We start from the raw sequence: 26,000 nt of genomic DNA on the forward strand, positions 1-26,000 counted from the left end.
TTTTGCATAATTAAGTGTAATTTTGAAAAAAAATTCCAGATTCTGTGTAACTACGCAAAATACATTTTCAAACTCCCCTAGATAAAATCACATTTCAATTTTTCTGTTCATCACACACATTGTATTGCCAACAATTCAAGGCTGACAGAGGCGACTATCAGAACACACAAAATAAAATGACTTAATACCTCAAGCACAATAATGTTCAGAATTTATAAAGTGAAGAAAATGAAATGATTTCCATACCCATTGCCATTTTCATCCAAAGCAAATAGTACTTCCAGAGGAAGAGTATGCAGCCGAAGTTCTTCTTGAAGAATTTGAAACTGGAAGACGGAAAAAGCGCAGTGATCTTGGTCTGATGAGAGATTTGGAGATGTCACTAATTCTGGGCAATTCTGTACAGGATCATAGTGCCCACCAGAACATTGAGATGAAGGACTGTGGTTGTCGACGTCAGAAATATCAACACGAGCATCATCACTATAGTATTTGGAAAAGGCTTCCTGAATCCTTGTTGCGCTTGGGCAACCTGGTTGTTGAGCCTGAGCCCTTAAGCACTCTGGAGTTTCACAGTGAAGTTGTGCATGCGAATGTGGAGGGCTACCATGTTTGGTGTAGCACCTGTGTTCGTCCATACAGCACTCGTCAACATCCAGCAAATCATTTAATGTACTACCGCCTTTTTCCTTGCAGCAACTGTTTAGGGCAGGTGTAGCAGCCCCATGAGGCTTCTGCTTCAAGTCCTTCTGCAGGATCTCGTACAGCGCATCCAACTCTTCATCTACAATCTTTCTTACTCTGAAATCCTCCCTGCTCTTGTTCTGAAAGGGAAAATACAATCATGAAAATGATCTGTAAATGGAAAAATGAACTTTTATTTTTATAGTTATCTGTACAGTGAGACTAAAAATAAGATCAAATCTAATGAGAGAGTCAATTTTTTTCTTGATCATCTATAACAAAAAAGATTATATTTACATGTTTGTGGCGTTTTGCTGAGTAAGGATGCACTCTTCCCTTTTCTGCGAAAGAGAAAGAATATTTTATAAATACGTTAACATTAATTACCATTTACAAATTGTTAGCAATTACAAAGATGTAAGTAACTGAGTACAGCAAGCACTACCTACAGTCACAAAAAAACTTTACATGAGGTTTGTTGATTGACTATAAGAGATCATGATAAGAGGGTCGATGTTCTGTTTTCACTTGTATTATGCCTCTCTGAATCTCCATGCTGAGACAGAAGCACTTTCCATGACTTCCAGCAGATGGAGTTGTGATCACCATCAAGAATCTGAACAAACAGCCTTTTCGCTGCATGTGGGTCTCATTAAATAGGTCTTCATAACTCTCTCTTCCCTTTCTCACTCACTCAATGCTCTGAACACAAGCCAAATCAAACTATTTTATAATCTCTCCAGAATTCGTCAGTATTAGGATAGAAAAAGCTACCCTGAGTATATGTCTATGTACGTATTATCTATTGAATTCATTCATATATCAAATAGGGTTGCTTGCATAAACAAATCATTTCTTGCTTTAAATATTTTCCGGATGAAGGATAGAAATCTTCGTCATTGAGACACCCCTAACCCAATCCACTCTTGAACAGTGCCAGCCCAGCCTCAACTAATTACCAGTAATCCTCAACATATCATCCTATGAGGTTCAACCAGCATTCAGACATTGTTTATGGAAATGTGGTTCGCTGGCCAATCCAGGCCCACTTTACTTTTCAGAAACCCTCAGCGTTTCAATTTATCCTACTAGATGTCCCTTACAGACCATCAGCCTGTCTTCAGACTTTACCAGCAGGCCTTTAGAGAACTTCAACAAGCCATTAGTATCCTTAACCCCTCCACACAGAGACCACAATCTGCTGTCAGCATTCTGTTTCGGCACCTCCCTTTGGCCCTTAGACACACCAAACTGTCCCTCAACCCACCACCAGGCAGTTAGGGCCTGATTATGACTTTGGCTGTCCTCCTGCGGACAACCAAGCACTCCGCAGGACAGCCAAAGCCATTCCCACAACACCTGCTGGATTCCAATTGCAATCCTGTGTTGGCAGACGGTGGCACAGTCGTGCCTGTCTAGAGCGTATAGGAGTGCCTTAAACAGGCACCATTGCAGCACATTCCTGCACAGGAAGAAATGTACCTTGTTGTGCATTACTTCCCATGCAGGAACTAGGAGTGCAAAAATACAAGGGGGCACAACATGTCCCCCCATGCAGGTACCCCAAGGCACAAGGCCACTGGGGGCTCCCTCAGTTGCTTCTCCATCACCCTTTCCATGGTGGGCTCACCACCATTGAAAGGATGTCAGTGAGGCAACTCGTAATATGCTTGGCAGTACCGCAGTGGCACCACCAGCATATAACTGCCTCTGACCGCTCCATCACCGCCAAGTGGTCAGAAATCCCTGGAAGTTGCAGTGTTCTTGCAGTGGTCCAGCTGCCAGGTCAGACGGCCACTACGGGGACCGCCGAACTCATAATCAGGCCTTTAGTGCTTGCTTTACAGTTTGTTGGACAAGTTGTTTCAATCAAACCTGATGATTACCCCCACTGTCTTATCTCAAGTGCATTATATGCTATGGAACTTGCAATAATGCAATAAATCTGTCACATTTGTGATGGAATAACTTTACATCAAACTTTAAACTAGGACTCTAATTTCTAATGGGCTGAAACATTTCCAGGCCAGATCACAGTGTGCACCTGTAGGAGTGATCACCTTACATCCCTCTATGAAACAAAAACACCAAAACAGGATTTAAAAAGCAGAATTGAATTAAATATGTCATCTTAAAGTTGCTTCCAATATCTAGAGAAATGCAAAAAGTCAATAGGAATATCTGCTGGCTTTCGTCCATTTTGAGTCACTTAAATTTCAACATTATCACTCCCTGCCTGGTATATTCCCCAAGTAGCTCTCTATTTGATTCTGGTACATGGAGGTAGAATGAATATTTTTCCCTGTAATACTCTTTCATATTTATATTAGGGTTCACATCCAAATTAAAGTTACCACTTACTATAATTTCATCCATAGATCAGTAGAGAAAGGAACATTCTATGTGTGTAGAGGGAAAGGGAGTATTTGAGTAGGCAGTTACTTACTGAAGATGGGATGAAATACTTAGACTTTGCATTTAGACTCCCAGAGAGTAAAACGTTTGTTATCATGAGATATTCCACTAGGTCTTACACAAGTCCATACATCCACATGCATTTAGAGGTATCACCCAATTTTAAGAAGACTTCCTCACTAAAGAAGACACAATAGCAATCATTGTTTTCACACCAAGGGGAGAGTGAGAAGAAATGACACCTAAGTGCAGCCTCCCAGCCACATGTAATGAATACACAAGAAAGTTAGGGAATTTAGCTGTTAGAGCCTACCTTCAGGTCTCAGGAGTGGACCGCAAATATCCCAAGATATTGGAAGAGGACACTTCACCCACAGAATATCATGGAATGCATCATCATCCGTGTCCTCTCTCCATCTCCATCAAGGTAGGTAAATACCCCGTTGATGTATTTGACCAGTAGTGAGATCTCTGAATAAAAAATACTCTGGTTTGGAGCTGGGATCCAGAATCTAATTTCTCTTTATTTTATGGGTACCCACAATATGAATAAAATAAATTGTTAGGATGTTTTCTGAAGCCAATACTTCATACTTCCTCTTACCCTCTTTTCATCATACTACTTAGTTGACAATGACCCTCCACAGAACTAACTTGTATTACTAGTGCTAGGTCATTCAAGCATCTATTATTTGTTAAGCCTTGGCTTTCCTTAATGTTGACAGATCTCCTTATCAAAAATTGAGCGATCCATCTGTTTTCATTGCAAATATGTGTAAGGTCGTATGTATTGTCTGTGAACTTCACTTCTCCAATATATTAAGGTTGAAGTGTCATTTAATTTAGGAAAAGTGATAACCACTAATGAAACAACTGTGAGACTTTAGATTAGAAAATTCTGGCATTGGTTGTGCGCTGACGTCTGGTATTTCACTCTAATTGGTGGGTATGACTTTCTTTAACATACCTTAAGCATTAAAACATGTGCAAAACGAATGTTGCAAGGCACAAATGCCAATTCCTGATTAGTTGAACAAGAAAGCAGAAATTGAAGATTTGGGTAAGAAGATCATTTTGCTGGTTCAGAGTTGTGAGAGAAGAAATACTAGTGCCTAGAATAAAACTGATCTAATTATTCAATGTTTAGTCCAAAAACTTACATGTAGATAACAGGAAGAAAATATAATTCAAGGTGACCATTTACACCGTGAATGGTTTTGGTTATCTTTGTTTGCGTAAATGTAAGCAATTGAATTATTAATGTTTTCACCTACTTGTTACAGCATTCAGTTCTCCCTGAAGAGCTGTGTCCTGCAACATAATACAAAAAAATGTTAGAATTTGAATTAGGAAGCAATTTAAAGATACCTGTGTGTAGATCGCAGGTGGTGCCGGCCAAACATGAAACTGCCTGCCTCACATCTTTACAACTTTGGTCTACTCGCTTTGCTTTCGATGTGATACTGTCTTTCTGTTCTGACTCTGTTGTGTGGAGTTTTTCTACAGTGTCTAGCATCTCATTCATTAGCACTGCAGCAAGACTATACTATGATGGAATCTTTGTACAATGTCTAGTATGTTTGTTGAATACATTAGAAAGAGAACGTGATGGCACATGCAAATCTTGAATGGTAAAGCAGAATAGGTTGCTTAATAGCAAAGTCATCCATTTAAATGAAGCATGCTCCAAAAAGAGTTGGTAGGTGAAATGTCAGAGTATGCGAAACAGAATATGCAAAATAAGGGGGAGATAGCGGATTGAAGGAAAACAGCAGCGTATGTGTGTGTCTGTGTCAGGGTTAATGTGTGTGTAAAGAAATTGGGTCGAGGAAGTAATCCATGCTGTACAGCCTGGAATAACAATTGGTGAAAACATAAAAAATAAAATAGATATCAGAAATGTAAAGCTAGCATTAGCAAAGCCAAAAGGTCCTGTCTATACAAGAGCTATTGGCTTTAGCAATGTGTTTTAGCCGTGCAGTAGAGAAGTATGGCTGCTGTTCAGCATGGCTAAAAGTGGGTGGAGTGGGGTTAGGTAGATTCTGGTAGATTGGGGCGGGGTATGTTGGAGTGTGGTACAATGGGGTGGGTAGATTGGGGTGGGGTAGATTGGGATGGGGTTGTGGTGGGGGAGATTGGGGTGGGCAGATTGGAGGGGAGTAGATAGGCGCTGATGGGGTAGATTTGGGTGGGTGGATTGGGGTGGATTGGGGCACATTGGGGTAGATTGGGGTGTGGTTCATTGGGGTGGAGTAAATGTAAAATGTAAATGTAAATGTAAATGTGCTAGTACTTATATAGCGCACAGCTACCCCGGACCGGGGTCTCCCGGCGCTGTATTCATACCGCTAGGGAACCCTTCCTGGCTTTCCCTGTGAAATGTCCACTCCTGGGCATCCCCAGGGTGAAGCCAGGCATCCCCAGCGCTGTGGGGCCGTTGTGGAGATTAAGCAAGCTACTGCCCAGAGTTGCAGCGTGGGACCCATGATTAGAATAGGCACTGAGGCGAGAATATCCGGTCCGCGGAATTTATAGCCCGAGACCCTGCCGCGACGGGAATCGAACCCTGGTCCCGGACCAGTGCTCTGCATCGAGGTCTGCCGCTCTAACCATTAAGCCACACTTCTCCACAAGTAGGTTGGGGTGGGCCGATTGGAGTGTGGTAGATTGGGGTAGGTTGGGGTGGAGTAGATTGGGTGGGGTAGATTTGAGTGAGGTAGATTGGGGTAGATTGGAGTGGGTTAGGTTGAGGTAGATTGTAGTGGGTTAGAGTGGCTAGATTTGAGTACTTGAAGTGGGGTAGGTTGGAGTTGATGGGAGTAGACTGCAGTGGGGTAGATTAGAGCAAATTGGAATGACGTGGATTTTATTGTATTGGAAAGGGGTAGATTGTTGTGGAGTAGATTGGAGTGAAGTAGAGTGTGGTAGATTAGGATAGATAGGAGTGTGATAGGTTGTTGTAAATTGCAGTAGGTTAGTTTGGAGTGATTTAGATTAGGTGGAGTAGATCGCTGTAGGCTGTAGTGGTGTAGGTTGGAGTGGGGTAGAGTGGGATAGATTGAAGTGGGGTAGATTGGAGTAGATTAGAGTGGGGTAGTTTGGTGAAAACTGGAGTGGGGCAGATTGGAGTGGGATAGATGAGGTAGATTGGAGTGGGGTTGATCGAGTAAAGTTGGGTGGGGTAGATTGGAGTGAGGTAATTTGTGGTAGCAGTGGTGTAGAAGGGGGAAGGCAGCTGTCGTGGGAATTGCCTGCACCATCCACCACTCTGAAATGGGGCCACCGGGCGGCAGATGTAGGGACTGTCATGGGTGGCACAACAGTTAGCTACGCCACTGTGGGGTAGATTGAAATGGTCTAGGCTGAGGTAGATTGGAGTGGGGAAGATTGGATAGATTGGAGTTGTTGGAGTGGGGTAGATTGGGTTAGATGGGAGTAGATTAGAGTGGGGTAGATTGGAGTGGGATAGATTAGGATAAATTGGAGTGGCATAGATTGGGTTAGGTTGGAATGTGCTAGATTGTCATGGAGTAGATTGGAGTGGGGTACAGTGCAGTATATTAGGTTAGACTGAAGTGTGGTGGATTGGGGTGGAGTATGTTTGTGTAAATTGTAGTGGGGTGGTTTGAATTAGGTTTGGTTAGGAGGGGTAGAGTTCTGTAGGCTGCAGTGGGGTAGGTTGGAGTGGGGTAGAGTAGAGTGGGGTCGTTTGGAGTAAATTGGGGTGGGGTAGATCGGAGTGGGATAGATTGGAGTGGGTTAAATCAAAGAAGGTTGGGTGGGGTAGATTGGCACAAGGAAGATTGAGGTAGATTGGGGTGTGGTAGATTGGGGTGTGGTAGATTGGAGTGGCTTAGGTTGGGGTATATTGGGTTGTGGTTATTTGAGGTAGATTGGGTTGTGGTTATTTGGGGTAGATTGAGTGGTGTAGATTGGGGTAGATGGAGGTAGGGTGGATTGGGTTAGATTAGAGTGGGGTAGGGTGGGTTGATTAAGGTGGGGTAGATTGGGGTCGGCAGATTGGGGTGTGGTAGATTTGAGTGGGCAGACTGAGGTAGACTGGGGTGGGATAGATTCAGGTGGCGTAGATTGGGGTATATAGGGGCTGACTAGTAGATTGGGGTGGGGTAGATTGATGTGAGGCATATTGGAGTGGGGTAGACTGGGGCAGATTAAGGTTGAAGTAGATTGGAGTGGGGTAGATTGGTGAGAATGGAGTGTGGTAGATTGGGGCAAATTGGAGCGGGGTAGATTGGAGTAGGATACATTGGAACGGGGTAGATTGGAATGGAATAGATTGGAGTGGGGTACAGAGGAGTATATTGGAGTGGGGTATAGAGTGGTAGATTGGGAGAGACTAGAGTGGGGTAGATTGTATTGTGGTAGATTGGCGTGGGGTAGATTGGTATGGGGAGAGTTTGGTGGGGTAGATTTGGGAAAGGTAGATGGGAGAGGGTAGATTAGAGTAGAATGGGATGTAGTAGGGTGGAGTGGAGCAACCTTGTGTGAGGTAGCTTGGAGTGGGGTAGACTGGAGTGAGTTAGATTGGGTGGGGTAGATTGGAGTGAGATAGATTCGGAACGATTGGGTGGGGTAGATTGTAGTGGGGTACATTGGTGTGGAGAGGCTTGGGACAGATTGGAGTGGGGCAGATTGGGGTAAATTGGAGTGGGATATATATGAGTGGTGAAGATTGGTGTGGGGTAGATTGGAGTGGAGTGGGCTGGGCTGGAGTGGGATGGATTGGAGTAATGTGGATTGGAGTGGGATAGATTGCAGTAGGGTAGATTTGGGTAGGTTATGTGGGGTAGACAGGTTGGGAACATTAAGGTGGGTTAGACTGAAGTGGGGTAGACTGGAGTTAGGTGGATTGATTAGATTAAAGTGGTGTATATTGGAGTTGGTTAGGTTTGGGTGGGGTAGATTGAAGTGGGGTAGATTGGAGTGGGATGAAGTGGGGTAAATTGGAATGGGTAGATTATAGTTGGGTAGATTTGAGTGGAATAGATTGGGGTAGATTGGATGGAGTAGATTGGGGTAGGTTAGGTGGATTAGATTGTTGTGGGGTCTATTGGGGTAGATTGGGTAGATTTGAGCGGGGTAGACTGAGGTAGATTGGAGTGGGGTAGATTGTGGTTGGGTAAATTGGAGTGTGGTAGATTGGGGTGGGGTGGGGTAGACTGGGGTTGATTGGAGAGGGGTAGATTGGCGTGGGGTAGATTGGGGTTGTTTGTGGCAGACTTGAGTAGATTAGAGTGTGGAAAATTGAGGTAGATTGGAGTAGGGAACATTGGGTAGACTGGAGTAGTGGGAGTGGGGTAGATTGGAGCGAAGTGCATTGGGGTAGATTAGAATAAATTGGAGTGGTGCGGATTGGTGTAAATTGAAGTGGTGTAGATTTTAGTGGGGTAGATTGGAGTGGGTTAGAGTGAGCTAGGTAGGAGCTGGGTAGATTGGAGTGGGGTAGATTGGAGTGGGGTAGATTTGAAGTGAAGTAGATTGGGGTACATTTGAGTGGGATATATTGGAGTGGGGTAGATTGGGGTAGGTTGGAGTGGGATAGAAGGGGTAGACTGGAGTAGGGTAGAGTGGGTGGGGTAGATTGAAGTGGGCTAGTGTGTGGTAGGTTGAAGTGGGGTAGATTGGGTGGATTGGAGTAGGGTAGATTAGTGCAGATTGAAGTGGGGTGAAGTAAAGTAGATTGGAGTGGGGTGGAGTGGAGTGGGGCGGGCTAAATTGGAGTAGACTTGAGTGGGGTAGATCAGGTGGATTGAGTTTGGTAGATTGGGGTAGATGGAGTGGGGTAGATGGGGTAGATTGGAGTAGATTGGAGCAGATTGGAGTGGGGTGGAGTGCGATGCAAAGAAGGAAGGGAGTAATAGCACAAATGGGAGAAGCAGTGTCATGAAGGAGGAGCAGTAGTGCAATGAAGAGGGAGGGGCAGTACTGCCATGAAGTAGTGAGATCATTATTGGGATAAAGTGCACGGTCCTCTCTATTGTCAATAACTATGTAGCCAGCTTGTTTTGAAAATCCTGGGCATCTGTTTTAAATGCAGGTATTTTGTTAATAAACCATGTTTGATTTGTGTAGTTTTTTGACTTTGCCAAAAATGTTCTTGCTCCAGGTAACCAACTGCAATATCCAAAAATTCTGGTTTACTGTATATCAGTTTCATTTCTTACTAATCCGTAAGTGCAATGTCAAGAAAGCCTTTCCATAGTTCATTTGCTTGCCCATTATTCCATGGGCTCTAATTACCAGTTATTGCTTCCTCCTTTTCAATTGTCTTTTAGGCACACCAGCGATATGTTTGAAAGTTGCCAATAGACAGCACAGAGTGTATGGGTAGGGGTCGCAGTTTTCAAAATCACCCTAATTTTAAAATCTTTTCAGAATAGGGCTTTTACACTGTCCTGTTTTATTTTTGTTGCAGTTCACGTTCTGCCTGGAAAACATTGCAGCTTCTCCTGCTTAAAACAACAGTGATTGAGAAGGAGGGTTTGGGGTTGGGAGAAGCAACATGGAAATACTGAGTCAGTGGCATTTGCTTGATATTGCACAAAATTAGGAATGGAACCTAAGTAGCAAGCATGTATGCAGTGCTTAAACATAGCTAAAGGCCGGCAGGGATGGGGAGGTAAAGAAAAAATAGACAGGGACATGAGGGTGAGACAGAAAAGAAGCAATAGGAATGGATGGGAGGGGAGGGGAAAAGAAGCATCAGGATTGGGGTGGGTGGAAAGGGAAAGGAGCGAGTGAAATCACAACCACTTGTATGGTGTGCTTAACTACAATTTAAAAAGTAGCTCCAAAAATGGGAGCAGTGGATGAACACAAGCACTTGGTCCATGCTCTAAGGGAGGGCCAAACACAAGGAGAGGCATGACCCATGCATGCCATGACGACTGAGAACTAATGTGGAAGCCCACTAACTGTAAACAACATGTCTCAAAGAGACGGTGCATGCGCTGTCTAGCCAAGAACTAAAAAGTATCAGAAAAGCGAAGAAAACATTTTAGAAATATAATCCAAATAAGGTAAAACGAAGATGTGGCATCAAGTCTATCCAGCACAGCCGATTTATTGGATCAATCTCTAAGTTATCCAGCTACCCACTGGAAAGACTTCTAGATATAGATCATGCATTCTAAAAACATGGAAAGATTCTATCAATTGTCCTGTCATCAACACGTCACCTTTCCTTGCAAAACACAACCATGCTATGCCTTCGCCAGTTCATTACGGTGTCCTTGATCCATGGCACTATTTCCAACCTCATCTGCTCATCGTCTTGGCACACCCCTGTTACCACTCCTCTGCCCCATGGCTCTGTCATGGCTTTTGCTTCCACACCAGACTTCTATGCCTTCTCCAAAAGCTAAGGCACACAGGTTGCAATGCACTTTCAGTTTGACCTCGCTGGACAGATTATCATTGTAAACTCTTGAGCAGTAGGGAGGGGTAATGTATCCCAGGTATGATTCGTCCTAGTTTAATGGGTGATATTCAATTGAATCCAGATGTCCATATGGGAAACCCTTAACCCATTAAGACAAGATACCTGAATTGGGTGTAGGATAGAGCTGGATAACTAACTCATCTTGCTTTGCTGTATTTCCAAAATGGATACATAGGTCCAGAGTAATCAATAATTTATTATTTGTATTATAGTTCTGATGATCCAGAATAATTCTTCCAGAGCAAAGCAGAAAAACAACCAACACGTGTTTCGCCCCTTCTCGGCGTGCAGGCCTGGGGCTTTCTCAAGGCTGATAGTATAAGTTGTATTCATAGCATTAACTGAAAAGAATGCGGAAGAGAGAAAATAAGGGGAAGCAAACGAAAGAAAAATCCAATTGTAATTTTCTCACCAGTCAAAGACAAAAAACATAAGAAGACAACGAAAAAAGTGAGAACCAAATTACATGTGGAGGTCAAAGATCCCGACCCAAAGAGGGCAAAGTTCAAGTGCAGCAGAATTTCATTATCAAAGCATTAGTCAAATGGCATTTCATGTACGGTCCCAAATTTCATAGGTCAAGTGTTAAATCACAATAGACAATTAGGTTCATGAACTCAGCAAATAACATAATTCACCATCATTGAGTTAGAATGATCAGCGAGAAACCATGTCCAGGTGTTGTTAGGATGCATAATGACAAGTTCATGCAAATAAAGAAAAATCACGCAAAAACATAATATACATACGGGTCAAGTGATCAGTGAAAGTGATTCATATTGTTCATAGAAATATTAAAAATCATCCAAATTGAAGAACCATGCGATTATTAGATATAAAATGATCCAGGGGTCCATAAAAAATAAAAGCTTATGCATACAGGTCCAAGAGAATAGCAATGGTCCACAAGAAATACAGTAGCGGCATTGCAGGGTCCCATGGGAAGCAAAGGCGCAGCCTAGTCTTCCCAGGGGCGTGTTCGTGAAGGGGCGGATGACGTAACAGTACAGGGTAGGGTCTCAGTGGGCAGGGGAAGGGTTTGAGCTTAGGCTTTAAACAAATGACGAGAGAGGCTTAAACTCTCTCTGGCTCTTACCCTCAGCACAGCAGCTGTCGCGATTGCCTCCCACCCACCCAGCGGATGGGGGAGGGAGTGAGTTTGGTTGCTTAGCGAATAGGGGATACCATGGTTAGGACAGGTTGTAGGGCAGGTTAGAGCAGGAGAGTTGGAGGGTGGGGAGGCACATGCCGGTCTACCCAAACCACGAGGGGGTGGACGCAGGTTAGTGTGACAGTGAGCAGAGGGCCCTGGGATAGGGCAATGAAATGTTACATCGAAAGGAAGTTTGCAGACAAAGTGAGGATGAGTCTATGGAGGGAAGGAGATTGTGGGATCAGGAGGTGTGAAGAGAAGTGATGCAACTGGATGGGTGAAAGATCTGGAAGGAAGTACAAAAGGGGGAGATATGAGATTCTGTGAAGATGTTATATGTTATCGAATTGCTTTGGATGATGCATCCTGTCCTAATAAATGGCCTTTCACACTCCCTGGAGTGTCAAGTGTGAATGCTTCACGACGCGACATCCACAAGTAATTGAAAGCAGCAATATGAATTGTAAAAGAGGAGAAAAGCAAAAGGGAGAAAGAAAGATATTTGTCTCAGTTATTCCATCATTTTAGTTCCACATTTTGAATTGCCATGTTAGTCAGTGGTAAGTACATGTAATCTGTATTGGTTCTAATGACTTCATGATTCCCATGCGTCCGTAGGGGCACTGCACCTTCTAGTTGAAAAAGACAAACTCTTAAGTGTGAGTAAGTTACCTGTAACACTGCATGTGTTGGGGCTATGTGCTGAGCACTTCCGGGATAATGCGTAATGCCGAGGAGCCAATGACAGCTCTGTTCACTTCTAAGTGCGCTCAGTTCTGTCCAGTACCCGGTGAGGCAGGCACCAAGAGCAAGAAAGGGGAAAGTGTCGAATGTCACCATTCCTACCGTTAGAGACGGTGATAAAAATAGAGCACCTCCTAAACTCCAAATACATCTGTGGCCTAAAAGGTCAGAATAGTTTGGTGTTTTTAGGCTATCTAGGAAAACTAAATTATCATCATGGGTGGGTGGAACCATTGAAGTTGGGGTACTGCTTACTGGAAAGCGGGACAGCTTGTACTCTGTTCCGCTTTATTGTGGAATATCCCACTGTCCTCAAAGATTCACTGGCTGTTATGTGAAAAAGAAATGAGAAAAGATAATGACAACTCCATCAAAAAACAGTGGTGGGGGGGGTCAGACTTTAACAGCTGGGCCATTACCCAAAGCACATACCTGGTGATTGACCAACAAAGTAACAACAAGTTGCAACATCTAACTTTTGTCCCAAATCTTTTGTGGTGCAAAAATAATTAATATGACATGAATGTTATGAGGACTGCTCTTGACCAATTGGTAGGTCTAGTGGTGATAAGTTCTTCTACTTTCTACGCCTGCTTGGGACCTTGCACATTAGCACCATAACATATCAAAATAATCCAATGTGAATGCAAGTTAGCTAGGCCTTTGCCTTCATTTTAGGTCCTTGACTATAGATTGGGTTCCGAGCCCTTAACAACCAATGTAGCCCTCGGCAGCAATGCATAATGCTATAGCAACAGCCTCTGTTAACCATCTGATTCCTATATACATGTTGTTTTCTTCTGCTGCTACTTGCACATCATTGGACTCATTTGCCTTTTGCTTTTTCACAACATCAATGCAAATTTCAACAATCGCTCAATTTCATTAATGTCAGAGTCTGTGATGGAAATTCCCTTAACCAGAGCTCATGCACAATTTCCGTACTGATCTATGATCATCCCTCTAAAATATAAACACATGTACATTTGTAGTGGTATGATATGTAGTGCTGCCAGTCAACTGGACTACACCTTTAGTTTTACAGGGAACTGTTTTTTACTTAAGTGTTTTAGTTTTCACATAATGATTACAAAACATAAACATACCTAACTGTAGAGTTAAACGTGATAAACAACCAATTTGATTAATTGATTATTCACTAAGACATTGTATCCTAATGCAAAATGTTGGTAGTTTGGGTCTTCACAAGGTAATCTTCATATAGCATGTTACTGGATGTGAGAAGCACAGCGTGTGACAATTGCTTGTACAGACTTGATGTGTAGAGATTTTCTACTGGGAATAATTATTGTGGGTGGCTTGGAAGTTCAGGGTGTTTATTTGATCTTTTCCAATCTCACTTAGTGAATGTGGAGTGGGTGGTGGAGAGTTTTTGCATCGGGATTCATATTGGGGATTGCGGCTTGGTGGCCCTCTGCTTTGAACCTGTGAGCTGTCACTTGCCTGAAGCGGGTTAGGTTCAGATCGTCTTTTTGTGACCTCCAGTGAATGTGTAGCGGTGTCATTATCTGTACTCTGCTGGTTGATGGTTTAGCATCTAGTCTCGTTAGCAGGCAAACTGAGTTCCTTATCATAGGTTGAGAGATGCTGCCAGGTTATTTCTTGGTGTTTTGACTGGCTGGTTTTACCCTGTCGTGTTGAAGTCCTGTCCTGCGCCATTGGTTCCCTAACTTATTGGTTTGCAGTATCTATGATGGGACAGATTGTCCTTTGCCTACTACCGCTGGTAAAACCGATCAAGGACTATAAGATTGCCAAATAGAGCCTATTAGCAAAAAGATCCGCATTTTTGCAAGAGCATATGATGTAATATGGAATGTAAGGGAGTTAGAATTCCAGTGGCTGGCAGTTTGATGAGCTATGAGCTGGTTGGGGGTTGCAGTACTTCTGTTATGATCTAAAGGATCGACTTGACTTGACTTCTACTGAATAAAGAAGATTGAATTTACACTTGTGTATGTGTAAATCACCACATATTTTGCCAACGAGGATGGGATGCTAGTGGCTGACAGTTAAATGAGCTGCGAGCTGGTTGGAGGTCATAGTACGTCTACTGAATAAAGATGATTGAATTTACACTTGTGAATATGTAAATTACCGCAATTTTCTCACCATAAATTACTGATATATTCAACATCACCTGAGTGCCAGAACTTTAGGTAGCCATTTTTAACATAATTGGGTTTCTGTCTTGGCTCCATGTAACGGTTAACAATTCATAGCTGACATCCAACTGACAGTGAACTCAGTGTAATTACCCATTCATACCACCACAACTGCTGTTCAGGTTCTCAATTTCCTAGACAGTTTGCAGCTGACCTGGTTCTTTGGTATGTCTGACACAAACCACAGAAATGCTCTCTGGCAGGCCGACCAAGGTTTCCTCTTCCTCCTGAAAGGCTGGTTTGATTGAACCGCAACATGCTGGTATGCAAATACTTATATTGTCTCTCATTAGAAGTTTGGACAACATTTAGGGCCCGATTCACAGAACTAACTTAAGACAAAATCCTAAACTTACTACCATTTTTGTATTCACAGAAGGCACTTACTCATTTTGGTATTCACAGAAGACACTTACTCATTTCGGTATTCGCTGAAGTTAGGAGTCCTAAGTTTAGGACTCCTAAATGCCTTCTGTGAATACCGAAAGTCTTAAAATTAGGATTTTTCTCAGTTTAGGAGTCCTAAAGTTAGGACTCCTAACTTTACTACTACTAAACTGTGAAAAATCCTAATTTTAAGGCTTTCGGTATTCACAGAACGCATTTAGGAGTCCTAAAGTTAGGAGTCCTACCTTTACAACTACTAAATTGAGAAAAATCCTAATTTTAAGACTTTCGGTATTCACAGAAGGCATTTAGGAGTCCTAAACTTAGGAGTCCTAACTTTACTACTACTAAATTGAGAAAAATCCTTATTTTAAGACTTTCGGTATTCACAGAAGGCATTTAGGAGTTCTAAAGTTAGGAGTCCTAACTATACTACTACGAAACTGAGAAAAATCCTAATTTTAAGACTTTCGGTATTCACAGAAGGCATTTAGGAGTCCTAAAGTTAGGACTCCTAACTTCTGTGAATACCGAAATGAGTAAGTGCCTTCTGTGAATACCGAAATGAGTAAGTGCCTTCTGTGAATACAAAAATGGTAGTAAGCTTAGGATTTTGTCTTAAGTTAGTTCTGTGAATCGGGCCCATAAACTTTCTGATCTTATCCATTCTGGTCACACCATCTTACTCATCCAATCTTCTAGGTATCAATGGAGACATAGGAGATCTGACATGCGGATATTCTACAAACACCAAAATTCAAACTCAACCTTCCTTAGGATCAGCAGTCTTGAAATGGAACTCCCTGACGTCTGCGGGAATCGTACTCGGTTCCTCTTCCATACCCTTCATTGGTTTTATAGCCTCGCCTGGGCTCCAATGAATCAAGCCTTCATGTCCAATACCTTTTCACAGCACAGTTTTCTTTGTGCTCCCCTTCCCTCCTCTCCCATCTTCCTTTCCTTCAACTTTTCATCCTTCTCACCTCTCCTGCCTATCCTCCTAACGTTCTGCCATTCTGTGTGCACTGTATAAGATTAATGAGCAACAAAAATGTTAGCAATAATAAAAAAGTATGCTTATATTAATAGTGATGATGATGAGGATATGATAATATTCTTTAAGAATGATCTTGCATTTATTGACATTGTTTTTCATACTCCCACAGTGATCTGCATCCACAATGAGTATGCGCTCAAATCCCCTTTTTAGCCCCCATGGAGTAGTAATCAGTTAGTCTAGTTAAACACACTGCCCACGGGCGTGGCATTAAGTCCAAGGTAGTTTGTGAGTGAGAGGACGCCCAAGTTGCCCATGGTAACTGATTTCTTTCTTCCTTGCCTGCCGCCCTGGCAATGTGATGATGCCATAGCACGCTGTCACTAATGGCGGGAAGCCTTAAACGATATCAGTGTGCGACAAAAGTCTTTTCACTGTTGAGGCCCGGACCGCACTAAAATCCCAACCCTCTCCTTGGTATTATGTTTTTTTTTTTTACTTTTGTGAAGCACAAACAATTCTATCAGGATTTCGCCAAGTGCATACAGTTCTTACCTGTGTCTCACCAGTTGCCTGTGCATTTCCTATGCGGATTTTCTTGAGTATTTCTTTGACTGGCATTCTCACTCTCACGCCAACATATTTCTTGGCAGAACGGCTGTTGCAACTGGCAGGATCTGGAAAACAGCAAGTCAGTGACATGTGGAACTAATATCCTTAGATTCCTTAGTTGCAGTTGCTGTCTCTTTACAGACCAAATCAGGGTGGGGACTAGCAAGCATATTTTTTTTATAAAGCAGGGAGTGTCGTAAGTCAACTTACTGCGATACTTAATAGGGAAAGAGCAGGAATGCACCGTGTTTAACATTATACAGCTCTTTTCTGTCCATTCCTAGTGCTGCTGCACTTTTGGCTGCTTAGTGCCAACGCAAGCACTCTTGCACATGGTGAAAGGTTACCTGCATTGTAAGCAAGATTGTTTTTGTGCAGGAAGAGACACCTTCCTGCACAAAATCAATCCCCTGAGGAAGCATTTTTCTCTTCCTATGTTTGCGGCAGCACACATAGAAAGGGGAAAAAGCGAAGAGAAATAAAGATATTTCTCATTGTTATACCTCATTTGGCATGGCGTAGCTGTTTCATGCATTCCCAGGTCTACTTGAAATGGTAAATCCGGGAATGCACCAAAATCCATGGGTGGATGCGTGGGAACACCCACGCTCCAACCAGTGGCGTAACACCGGCCCCCGCAGCGCCTGCTGGACGGGGGAGGCCCGAGCTGCAGGGGGCCTCTTCAGCACAATACTCAAGCCTGAGAGCTACGGATTAAATCTGGAGAGGGGGCCTCTCCATGAACCTTGCAGGGAGCCCTCCTCAACTTTCGTTATGCCACTGGCTCCAACCATTAAACCCTGGGGCAGAGTCACGCAATGAATCGATTTGCGCTGTGTTGCATTATTGCAGATTTATAAAGCCACTCAGGGACACACAAAGTGGTCTTGCGTGGCTTGGTATATCCAACTTAAAAGTTGCATCGCTCTTGCGCCCCATGTATTGTGTAGGGGCAACACAACTCTTTGATCAATTTGGACCTAGGTTTTTGGTACCCAATGCAAAGTGTCAATTTGCCACTCCCTTTGTCCAACAGGCGACCATGCGCCATATTTGATGCTGCTATAAGAAATATGGCGTTCAGTAGCTGGTGACAACTGACTGGGCTGACTTTTCATGCTTTACCACTAGTCATAGCACCAATATACTTCTGTCTGTGCAAAAATTGTTTGTCTAAACCAGCTAAGTGACCTACCGAAGATGTACTGAGGCATTACAGTGAAATGTATCTGCTTTCAAACTTTACACTCCTCAGATGAGTTTCAACCAGAGTGAATTACAATTCAGCAGTTACACTGAAGCAAAATGTAAGAAAACGTTACCACATGAATAATTGCGCTGAGAGTGTAGATCTGAGGGTAAGTCGTGTTAAAGGAGATATATTAACACACGAACGACTTCAGTGACCAATACGATCTGGAACTTTAGTATATTAGCTAATATGCCAATGACTGAATGCAATTTTTCCAAGTACATTATCTGCTAGATATATCACTACAAGGTGCACAGAAACACACCTGTAAATTATTAAGGCCTGTTTCATTGAGTGCACCCACATCATTTGCATTGTACCTCATGAACAGTTTACTAATACCATCTGAAGATGCTGTCTTATGACTTTGAATGCTTCGCTTACTAATAAAATGTCAATCCACAGAAAATCAGTAGTTTTTTTGCATTTTTGGACTGGCTAAACATAGCCTCAAACCGCACTTCGCATAACTATTTGACCATTCTGAAACTCCACTTAGCAAGTCTTTAGATATGTAGGTTGTAAGAAACGTGAGGACATTTTGAGCAATGATAAGGATTCATCAAAATATTTATTTATGACAAATTAGCTGACCCAGGGCATGAAAACTCACTGGGAGAAACCTATGTTTGCAGACGGACTTGAACAATGAATACAGACACACTAGTTAGGGGGGACCTAGCCTCTCCTTGTGATGAACCTGGATGGTTTGGCAAATTTCCTATTTTATAAATCCACTTTTCACATTTCAAGTGTTTAGAAATTGGTTAATTTAATATACAAAGCATTGGTTAAAAAGAAAATGTGCCTATCGGTTAAGATCTGTGTAAAAAAGAGGAAGGAAAATACGAGATCTTAAATGAAAAGCAAAAGTGTCAGGAACACGCCACTGCCACGCCCACAACCAGTTCCCACGTGCTGAAATGCATTGGAACAATTGCACGCGCCATCACTAGTTCTCTGCATTTCTCAAAACTGTACAGCGTGGGAACTATGGGTGAACTGAGGTCTCGATCACGTAGGCATTCTTTTCAAATAATAGTTCACTAAGAAATCCAGGATTTCTTTTAACATGTCGAGTAATTGTACGTGATAATGCACTGTTCTACAGAAATATGCAAGGCACAATTGGCTAGAAACACATTCTTAAAATAGTTTTGCATTCACCATAAAAGTACTAGATTCATAGAATGTGCGTTACAAAATGTATGTTCACAGAAGTGCTTTGAAACTGAACTATCACATGTAGGCCATTCTCCCTGTCTTACCTCGATGTGATATTTCGTTTCATTGCTTTCTAAACTATTCTGATAGCACAGAGTTTCAAGATACCAATTTTTAGCATAGAGTGTATGAATATTTACAATTGTTAAAGTCTCCAAAAGGCTGGAAACCTAGAATGTCCATTATCTACACTTTCAAACCAAGATCAACCTTAAAAATGTTCCAATGACCTTCGTAAAGTTCTCAGTTCGGAGTAATCATGTAGCGCTACTTGCCTCAGCCGTGACCAATGCACTTCTAAGAGCAATACGTGTGCAAACATTTCACATTTAGATGTAATGTACTCACTGCTCCCTAGGGCAGTTGCACAACATCCTAAGTTACTCGTAAAATCATATAAGTAAATATTTTTACATTAAAAATAACATGTACAGATATACTAGATCACATGACTTTGACATGTTTACATATATTTTTCGAGCAAATATATTATGATCTGAAGCATATTCACTTAACTTTTGACTTAATGAACGTATTTACTCAATTCAACCGCACACAAATTCTACCACACACTCACTCACTCGCCTATTTACATGTGCAGTTAAACCACAAACACACACACACACACACACACACACACACACACACACAGACATACACACACGCGCACACACACAGTGAATATTAAATTAAGGTTACGTATTCAATTGCAAAGTGCAACAAACAGTACACACACAGTGAATATTATATTAACTTAAGGTTACATATTCAATTGCAAAGTGCAACAAGCTACACACACACACACACACACACACACACACACACAGAATATTAAATTAAGGTTGCATATTCAATTGGAAAGTGCAACAAACTGCACCCACCCACACACACACACACGCACACACACAGTGAATATTAAATTAAGGTTGCATATTCAATTGCAAAGTGCAACCAAACAGCACAAATAGTCCATCCTTACCTGAGTGCTTGGGTTTCTTCTTGCAGTGTGCGGTCCCTGACATACCACTGTTGCTCTCTTCTGTCTGCCCAGAAGCGGGGGAAGAGGGGCTCCGTGTGGTACTGCTTTGTGGGCTGGCAGCTTCCCCAGGTAGAGGTGACCCTTGTCCACTAGTGTGGCCACTATAGTCATCACTTCCTCCAGAGCTCTCTTGACGCCAGGAATCACAGCCCATTCCTCGGTTCAGTAGCATTTCTGTCGTCATGTACCCTTCCAGGTGAGGGTCACCGTTGAAGCTTTCGCAGTGGGTCCAAGCCTGTACTCTGGTTTGATTTCAAAGTTTCAACTAATATATGTTCTAAAAAAAGACACAGGTCTCCAGAAATTATTAATAGTGTTCATTATTGGAGTTGGCGTGACGTGTCCATGGATACCGTATATACTAAATTGACCTGTCTGGCTGTATAATCTTTATCACCTGTGTTTTATTGCTTCAGGTTCCCTCAGCACCGCTAAACTGCCTGAGTGGCATGTGAACGTGCAGGCTTTATAAACAGTTAGGTGTAGCTTGTAGACACGCCTTCTTTTCCTAGGAACTAGGTGACAAAACAAGGCCTACCAGTTATTCGACAGACTCTTAGGTGACAGCGAGGCTGCAGGAAAGCATTTACCTTCTTCTGCGCACAGATGAAAGGAATTGAGGAAGTGAATTAAAAAACAAACTTGCTTCTCAGCTGTCTTTAAAACAAATCTTTTTTGTGGTTGGGTCAGTAGGAAAGCAAGGGCTGAAAAGAAGATATGATGTGCCTAAAGCTATTTTTTTAAGGAAAAGAGGATCTTATAAAAGAAAGGTCAAGTTATGGAAATATTTCCATTTAGAACAAAAAAGACAAAAATAGATATCGGTGAGGATCAACTGAGGTCAAAGTTTAAATCCCAGCGATGCAAATCACAAACAACATAGAGTAACCCTATCAATTGTGTTTATCTTAACAACAAACATAATCAACGTGCCCGAACACACTAGACGCACCAACATAAATGTGCTTTCGAAAACAGCGCCAAGGGGCATATTCACAAGCCCCTATTGCCACCACAACGTCACTTTTCAGGATGTTGTAGTGGTGATAGGGGCTATGTCTTATTTACAAGGCAGTGTTAAGCCACTTAACGTAGCTTAACACTGCCTTGTAAATAAGGCCTCCTTTCACCCTATACTTCAGTCAGTCAGTCAGTCAGTCAAAGCACTTTATTTCGATTAATTAAAATCATAAAAGCAATGAGCAATCACACAAAATTACTAACAAATACAATTCATTGGTAAATAGCATATAAAAATTTGGCTAAAACAAGTATGATAAAAACAATAATGAAAGAAGTTATAAAAGTAGGAAGTCATTCTATGTGCAAGGAGCAGGATTCATACGGAGCCACAAAATACAATTAAAAGAGACACAAAAACCCCAATTGTACAAATTAACAATCAATCTCCCCAGAGGAAGACAGTTTTTTGTTCTTAAGCCTCATAGCTGCCACCAAGAAGCTGGCCACATAAAAAATATCGCGGGTGCTACTCAGCATCTGTAAATGTATTAGGGCTGGTCTAACTTGGATAAAACCTTTCTCTTTTAAAAGTGGGAGCAGATATTTTTTCCTCATTTCAGAATAAAAACTACAAAACATGATAAAATGCAGGGTATCTTGGGTTGAAAAATTGTCGCACCTGCAGGGCGTACTACATTCAGGTTTGGCCCACACAGGGAAACTCCTCAGGGAGTAGTGAATTAGGTTAAGTCTAAACCTGGTCAGTAAGAATCTATGAAAAGGTTTAGTTACGAGCTGTAAATATGGCTCCAGGGAGGGCGAGGTGACCAGAACATAGTTCTGTCTCACAACTGGTTTTTTAAGCTCCATCTCCTCCCGGGTCAACCTTGCCTCTTCTAGAAAAGTAGCCCTGATCCATAGGACGTCCTTCTTGACAATATTCTCCGGGGACGTAAAGAGCTCTGGACGACCTAGATCAGCAAAAGTCTTTCTCACATACTCAACCCAGGGGATCCTTTTAGCATTTTCCATGGCAATAATGTCTGTAAGTATGGCATGGTTCAACGTAATTTCCTTATTTAACCATGTTTTTGCCCAACAAACCAGGGGGGCCACCCTCAATTTGTCCGTAATATATCCAATCCCCACCTCTGTATGAGTACTAAATGTGGGGGTGGATTGGGGGACAGACAGGAGGGATCTCAAAAACCTGTTTTCAACTCTTTGTATTTGGACTTGGGCTACGTGGCCCCACAACGGGGCACCATACAAGACGATAGACAAACATTTAGCATTGTATACTTTTATCAGTGCCTCCATGGGTCTCGCCCCCAACCTTTTTGAGAAACCCAAAAGAGCACTGGTGGACCTTGCCATAGAAATGCTTTTTAACTTAATTTGGGGGCCCCAAGAACCCTTATAATCAAAGAGAACGCCTAGATATGGAAAGGTACGAACCCTTGTCACCTCCGCCCCCTTACAATGAAAGGTTTTTAATTTACAGCTGCGGCTACTTCTGCCCGCGACCATGGCGTGAGATTTATTAATGTTCACCTTCAGGTCTAACTGGTCCATAAAAGAGGCAAAAGAGTCCAGCATCCTTTGCAGGCCCACCCCAGTGCCCTGCCCTGAAGAAGCCCGTGTTTGGGCGAAACGCGTTGGCTGGTTATATCTTGTGAAGCACAACAAAGAATAAAGACATCTTAAATTAATTTATCTGTAATTGCTTGTTTCTACGTGTTCGTATGTACCTAAGTGTCTGTTTTCTATATATTGCCTCTCATCCTACTAAATTAGCTCTATTATTTTTGTGATCTACAAGCCGCAGATCATTTGAGGTGGGCAATATGATATACCTTTGTGACTAGTTTGGTGGTGCAGTCATTTATGTCCCGGCTGCTTCCAATCCTTTTTTCCCATTTAAAAAATGTTTATGTGCAGGAAGGGAGACCTTCTTCACTTCTCAGTAAATAGGCCCCCAAGAGCCAGATTACCTCATCATGTACAACAATCACCAGAGTCTAAACACCGAATACCTCAAACACCACAATGTAAGATTTTCTTTGGCAACCAAATGCTTCGGAGCAGAAACGGACCCTCAAATCATCCAAGACACAATGTACAAAACACCATAGGTCCTCAACCGATCCAACCATATAAATCAGAACACAAGCACTTCAAGAGCAAAAATGGCAATAAAATATTCATAAAGTAAGATGATGAAACACAACATGAAATTTACAGTAAAAGGATCACAACAACAATCAAAAAATCACACAAGTGCCTAATTTAAATAAACAAATGCCTACTTTCAGTAAGAAATAGCCAGGACACACCACATGATTGAATCAGTGTATTTAGACCATATTCTGATAAAAACCACACAATGCTGTACAGTGTGAACGGAGCATTACTGGGGCCGAACCCCAGTCTATTGTCATTTTGCATACAGTGCCACCTCAGTTTGGACCCAACCATATGCAAATCTGTCTTGACCCTGCTCCAATGGAAACACTCCAGAACGGACTGCCAAGCGAGTTCCTAGTGAATCAGAATGCAAGCAACCTAGTACCAGTTTTGCCCTAGTTAGGGGTCATCAGCCAAGTATAGCTTGATTCCAGTGACACAGTTTGCACAGGAACCATGTATGGGCATACCCGTACCACTTAGGTCGACAAACTAAAGTAAACAAAAAAATACATGCCAAGCGATTGCCAGTGGTTGAGATGAATTCAAGCATTCCATCCATCACCTTTTTGTTGTTGCAGTTGATGCTCTAAGTGTGATGGGTATGCCCAGACATGGGTCCTATGCTTACTGTGCCACTGTAACCAAGCAGTACCTGGCTGATGAGCCCTAATCGGGGTGACAACAATACTGAGTTGCTAATGTTCCAGGTCAGGTAGCTTCTGGCAGTTCATGGTTGACTTCTCCCATTGTAGCAGGGTCAAGACTGATTTGTATATGGCTGGTCCCAAACTGGGGTGGAATGGTGGGCGGAAAAGGATGATTGGGATGAGGCCCCAAGTGATGGCCTGTGGCTGAGATGAATTCAGCATTACATCCATTACTTTGTTGTTGTTGTTATAATTGATGAGGAAGCCATTGAGTTCAGAGTAAGACAGCTTGGTAATGCCAGGGTGCTAGAAGAAATAAAGGCTTCCAGTTCTAACCTCCAAGGTGAATGACAAAGTTATGTGGATATGTGTCAACCTCAGAACGCTACACAAAACCATTTGGGATTACTGGCATCCAAATATATTTGGGGTGTTGGTGGTCATGGTGGGTGGGGAAAATGTTTTACTTTTTCGGATTTGTAATTGCTTATCAGGTGAGTCTCACTGCTGGAAGCTTCTAGATCTATTCAGAAGCCCTTTGGATTGGCACCAAGAATGGCCATGTTTCAGAGGGATATTAAATACAGAAGCATCAATGTAAATGTATTGTGCTGTTTTGATTAAAAGAAAAAGAGTAATGAGAAGGAATGTGCATGTCAAGATATTAGGAGCAGCTCTCAGCCAGATTGCTATAGGGCAAAAAATAATCAAATAATTTCCCTCTAGAGCAGAAGTCTTCTAACTGGGGGCGCGCCCCTGGGGGTTTGTGGTGGCGTTCCCATGGAGGCAAATGCCTCAGTAATTACTTGTAAATTAAGAGGGCCACAAAATAAACTTTGTTTACTGTTCATGTTTCCTGGCCATCCTCATTTTCATGAAGCGGTTGAAGTGCATAAAAAAGAATGGCTTCCGTCAGGACCAAAGAACGTGCCTATAGTCACACTCTGAAACGAAAAGAGGAGAAAATAAAGAGGTTTTGGGTCTTGCTAATAGAGACCATGGTGTGCGTTCTTCCGGTGTTTGAGACCGGGTGCTCTACTCGCGTCACGAATGTTCCTAGTGCTTGCCAAACCTTTATCCATCAAAAAGTGTGATGCACGCATGGGTGTATAAGCTGTCCTCAACACAGTGATCTATTTCTATCCAGCCAGGCACTGTGTGATGCACACATGGGTGCATGTTTTCCTCATGTATATTGGTTATTATTTACTTGTGTGTCTTTGATTACCGTTTGTGTTTTTCCTTTTACAGATGACAAGTCCTAACAAAACTACCGTAAGTTAGCTCTTGACAGCTAGGAGAAAACAAAAAGGTTTTCTCTCACTAAATGCACCTTATCGTGTGCGCACTAAATTCACTTCAGACTGTTGGTACTCCCTCAGTCTGTTTTCACGATTTGAGGTCCCGATGAAAGCCAGCATGTGGTAATGACTGACTGAACCAGGTAGACCTTTTTACAGTACACATGAGCTAAATTTAAGACTCTAGACGTATCCACCTTTTCCTATTTAACCCTGCCATAGGGCCCCAATAATAAAATAATTCTCTTTACTGAGGGGCACCCTATAGACAGATTTAAACTCACTTATCACTGCACCCCACTTGACAAAAAAACCCAGCTCCGCTGTAATTTAGGCATCGCAGCACACCCAGGGTGCATTCGGCGCCTTGGGTGGAAACCCGATGATAAAGCATGCCACCAACTAAGTTGGTGGGTGAGGGTTCTTTTAAAGCCAATCGGTTTTTCAAGCACAAACTAGTAATCGAATGGTTTAAATTTCGCTACGAGCCTGTTCTTCTTGATCTATATTGTTTAACATAGGGTAAAGGAACAAGCTGCTCTTATTTCCTCGCTCTCCTCTTGACATTTCATAAAATAAATCATACATCTTAAATGAATCATAAATGCAAATGCACTCTTTTACATTATGAAACGTCAGTTGGTTAATGCAATCACTGCAGATGTCTGTTTGTGAAACTTGGGAATCACAAAATTGAATATTGAAAATTCTATCTTCTTGAAGTGTGGAAGAGTGACAGTCAAT

General features: G+C 42.4%; 1 protein-coding gene across 1 annotated transcript in view; it reads right to left on the bottom strand.

Moving 5' to 3' along the window:
• The window catches only part of LOC146861490 (uncharacterized), a 63,193-nt gene extending 42,596 nt beyond the window's left edge, over positions 1 to 20,597 (bottom strand). Inside the window, exons 1-5 of the mRNA XM_085645814.1 lie at positions 20,096 to 20,597; positions 16,584 to 16,705; positions 4,374 to 4,410; positions 982 to 1,025; positions 247 to 824 (exon numbers count right to left, since the gene is read on the bottom strand). Of these exons, the coding sequence (XP_085501940.1) occupies positions 247 to 824; positions 982 to 1,025; positions 4,374 to 4,410; positions 16,584 to 16,705; positions 20,096 to 20,339 (1,025 nt within the window). The 5' untranslated portion in view covers positions 20,340 to 20,597. The remainder of the gene's footprint in view (positions 1 to 246; positions 825 to 981; positions 1,026 to 4,373; positions 4,411 to 16,583; positions 16,706 to 20,095) is intronic.
• Positions 20,598 to 26,000: the final 5,403 nt, after the last annotated feature.

The sequence above is a fragment of the Triturus cristatus genome, chromosome 3_1 (genome assembly GCF_964204655.1).
Source record: "Triturus cristatus chromosome 3_1, aTriCri1.1, whole genome shotgun sequence".
Classification (NCBI taxonomy): domain Eukaryota; kingdom Metazoa; phylum Chordata; class Amphibia; order Caudata; family Salamandridae; genus Triturus; species Triturus cristatus.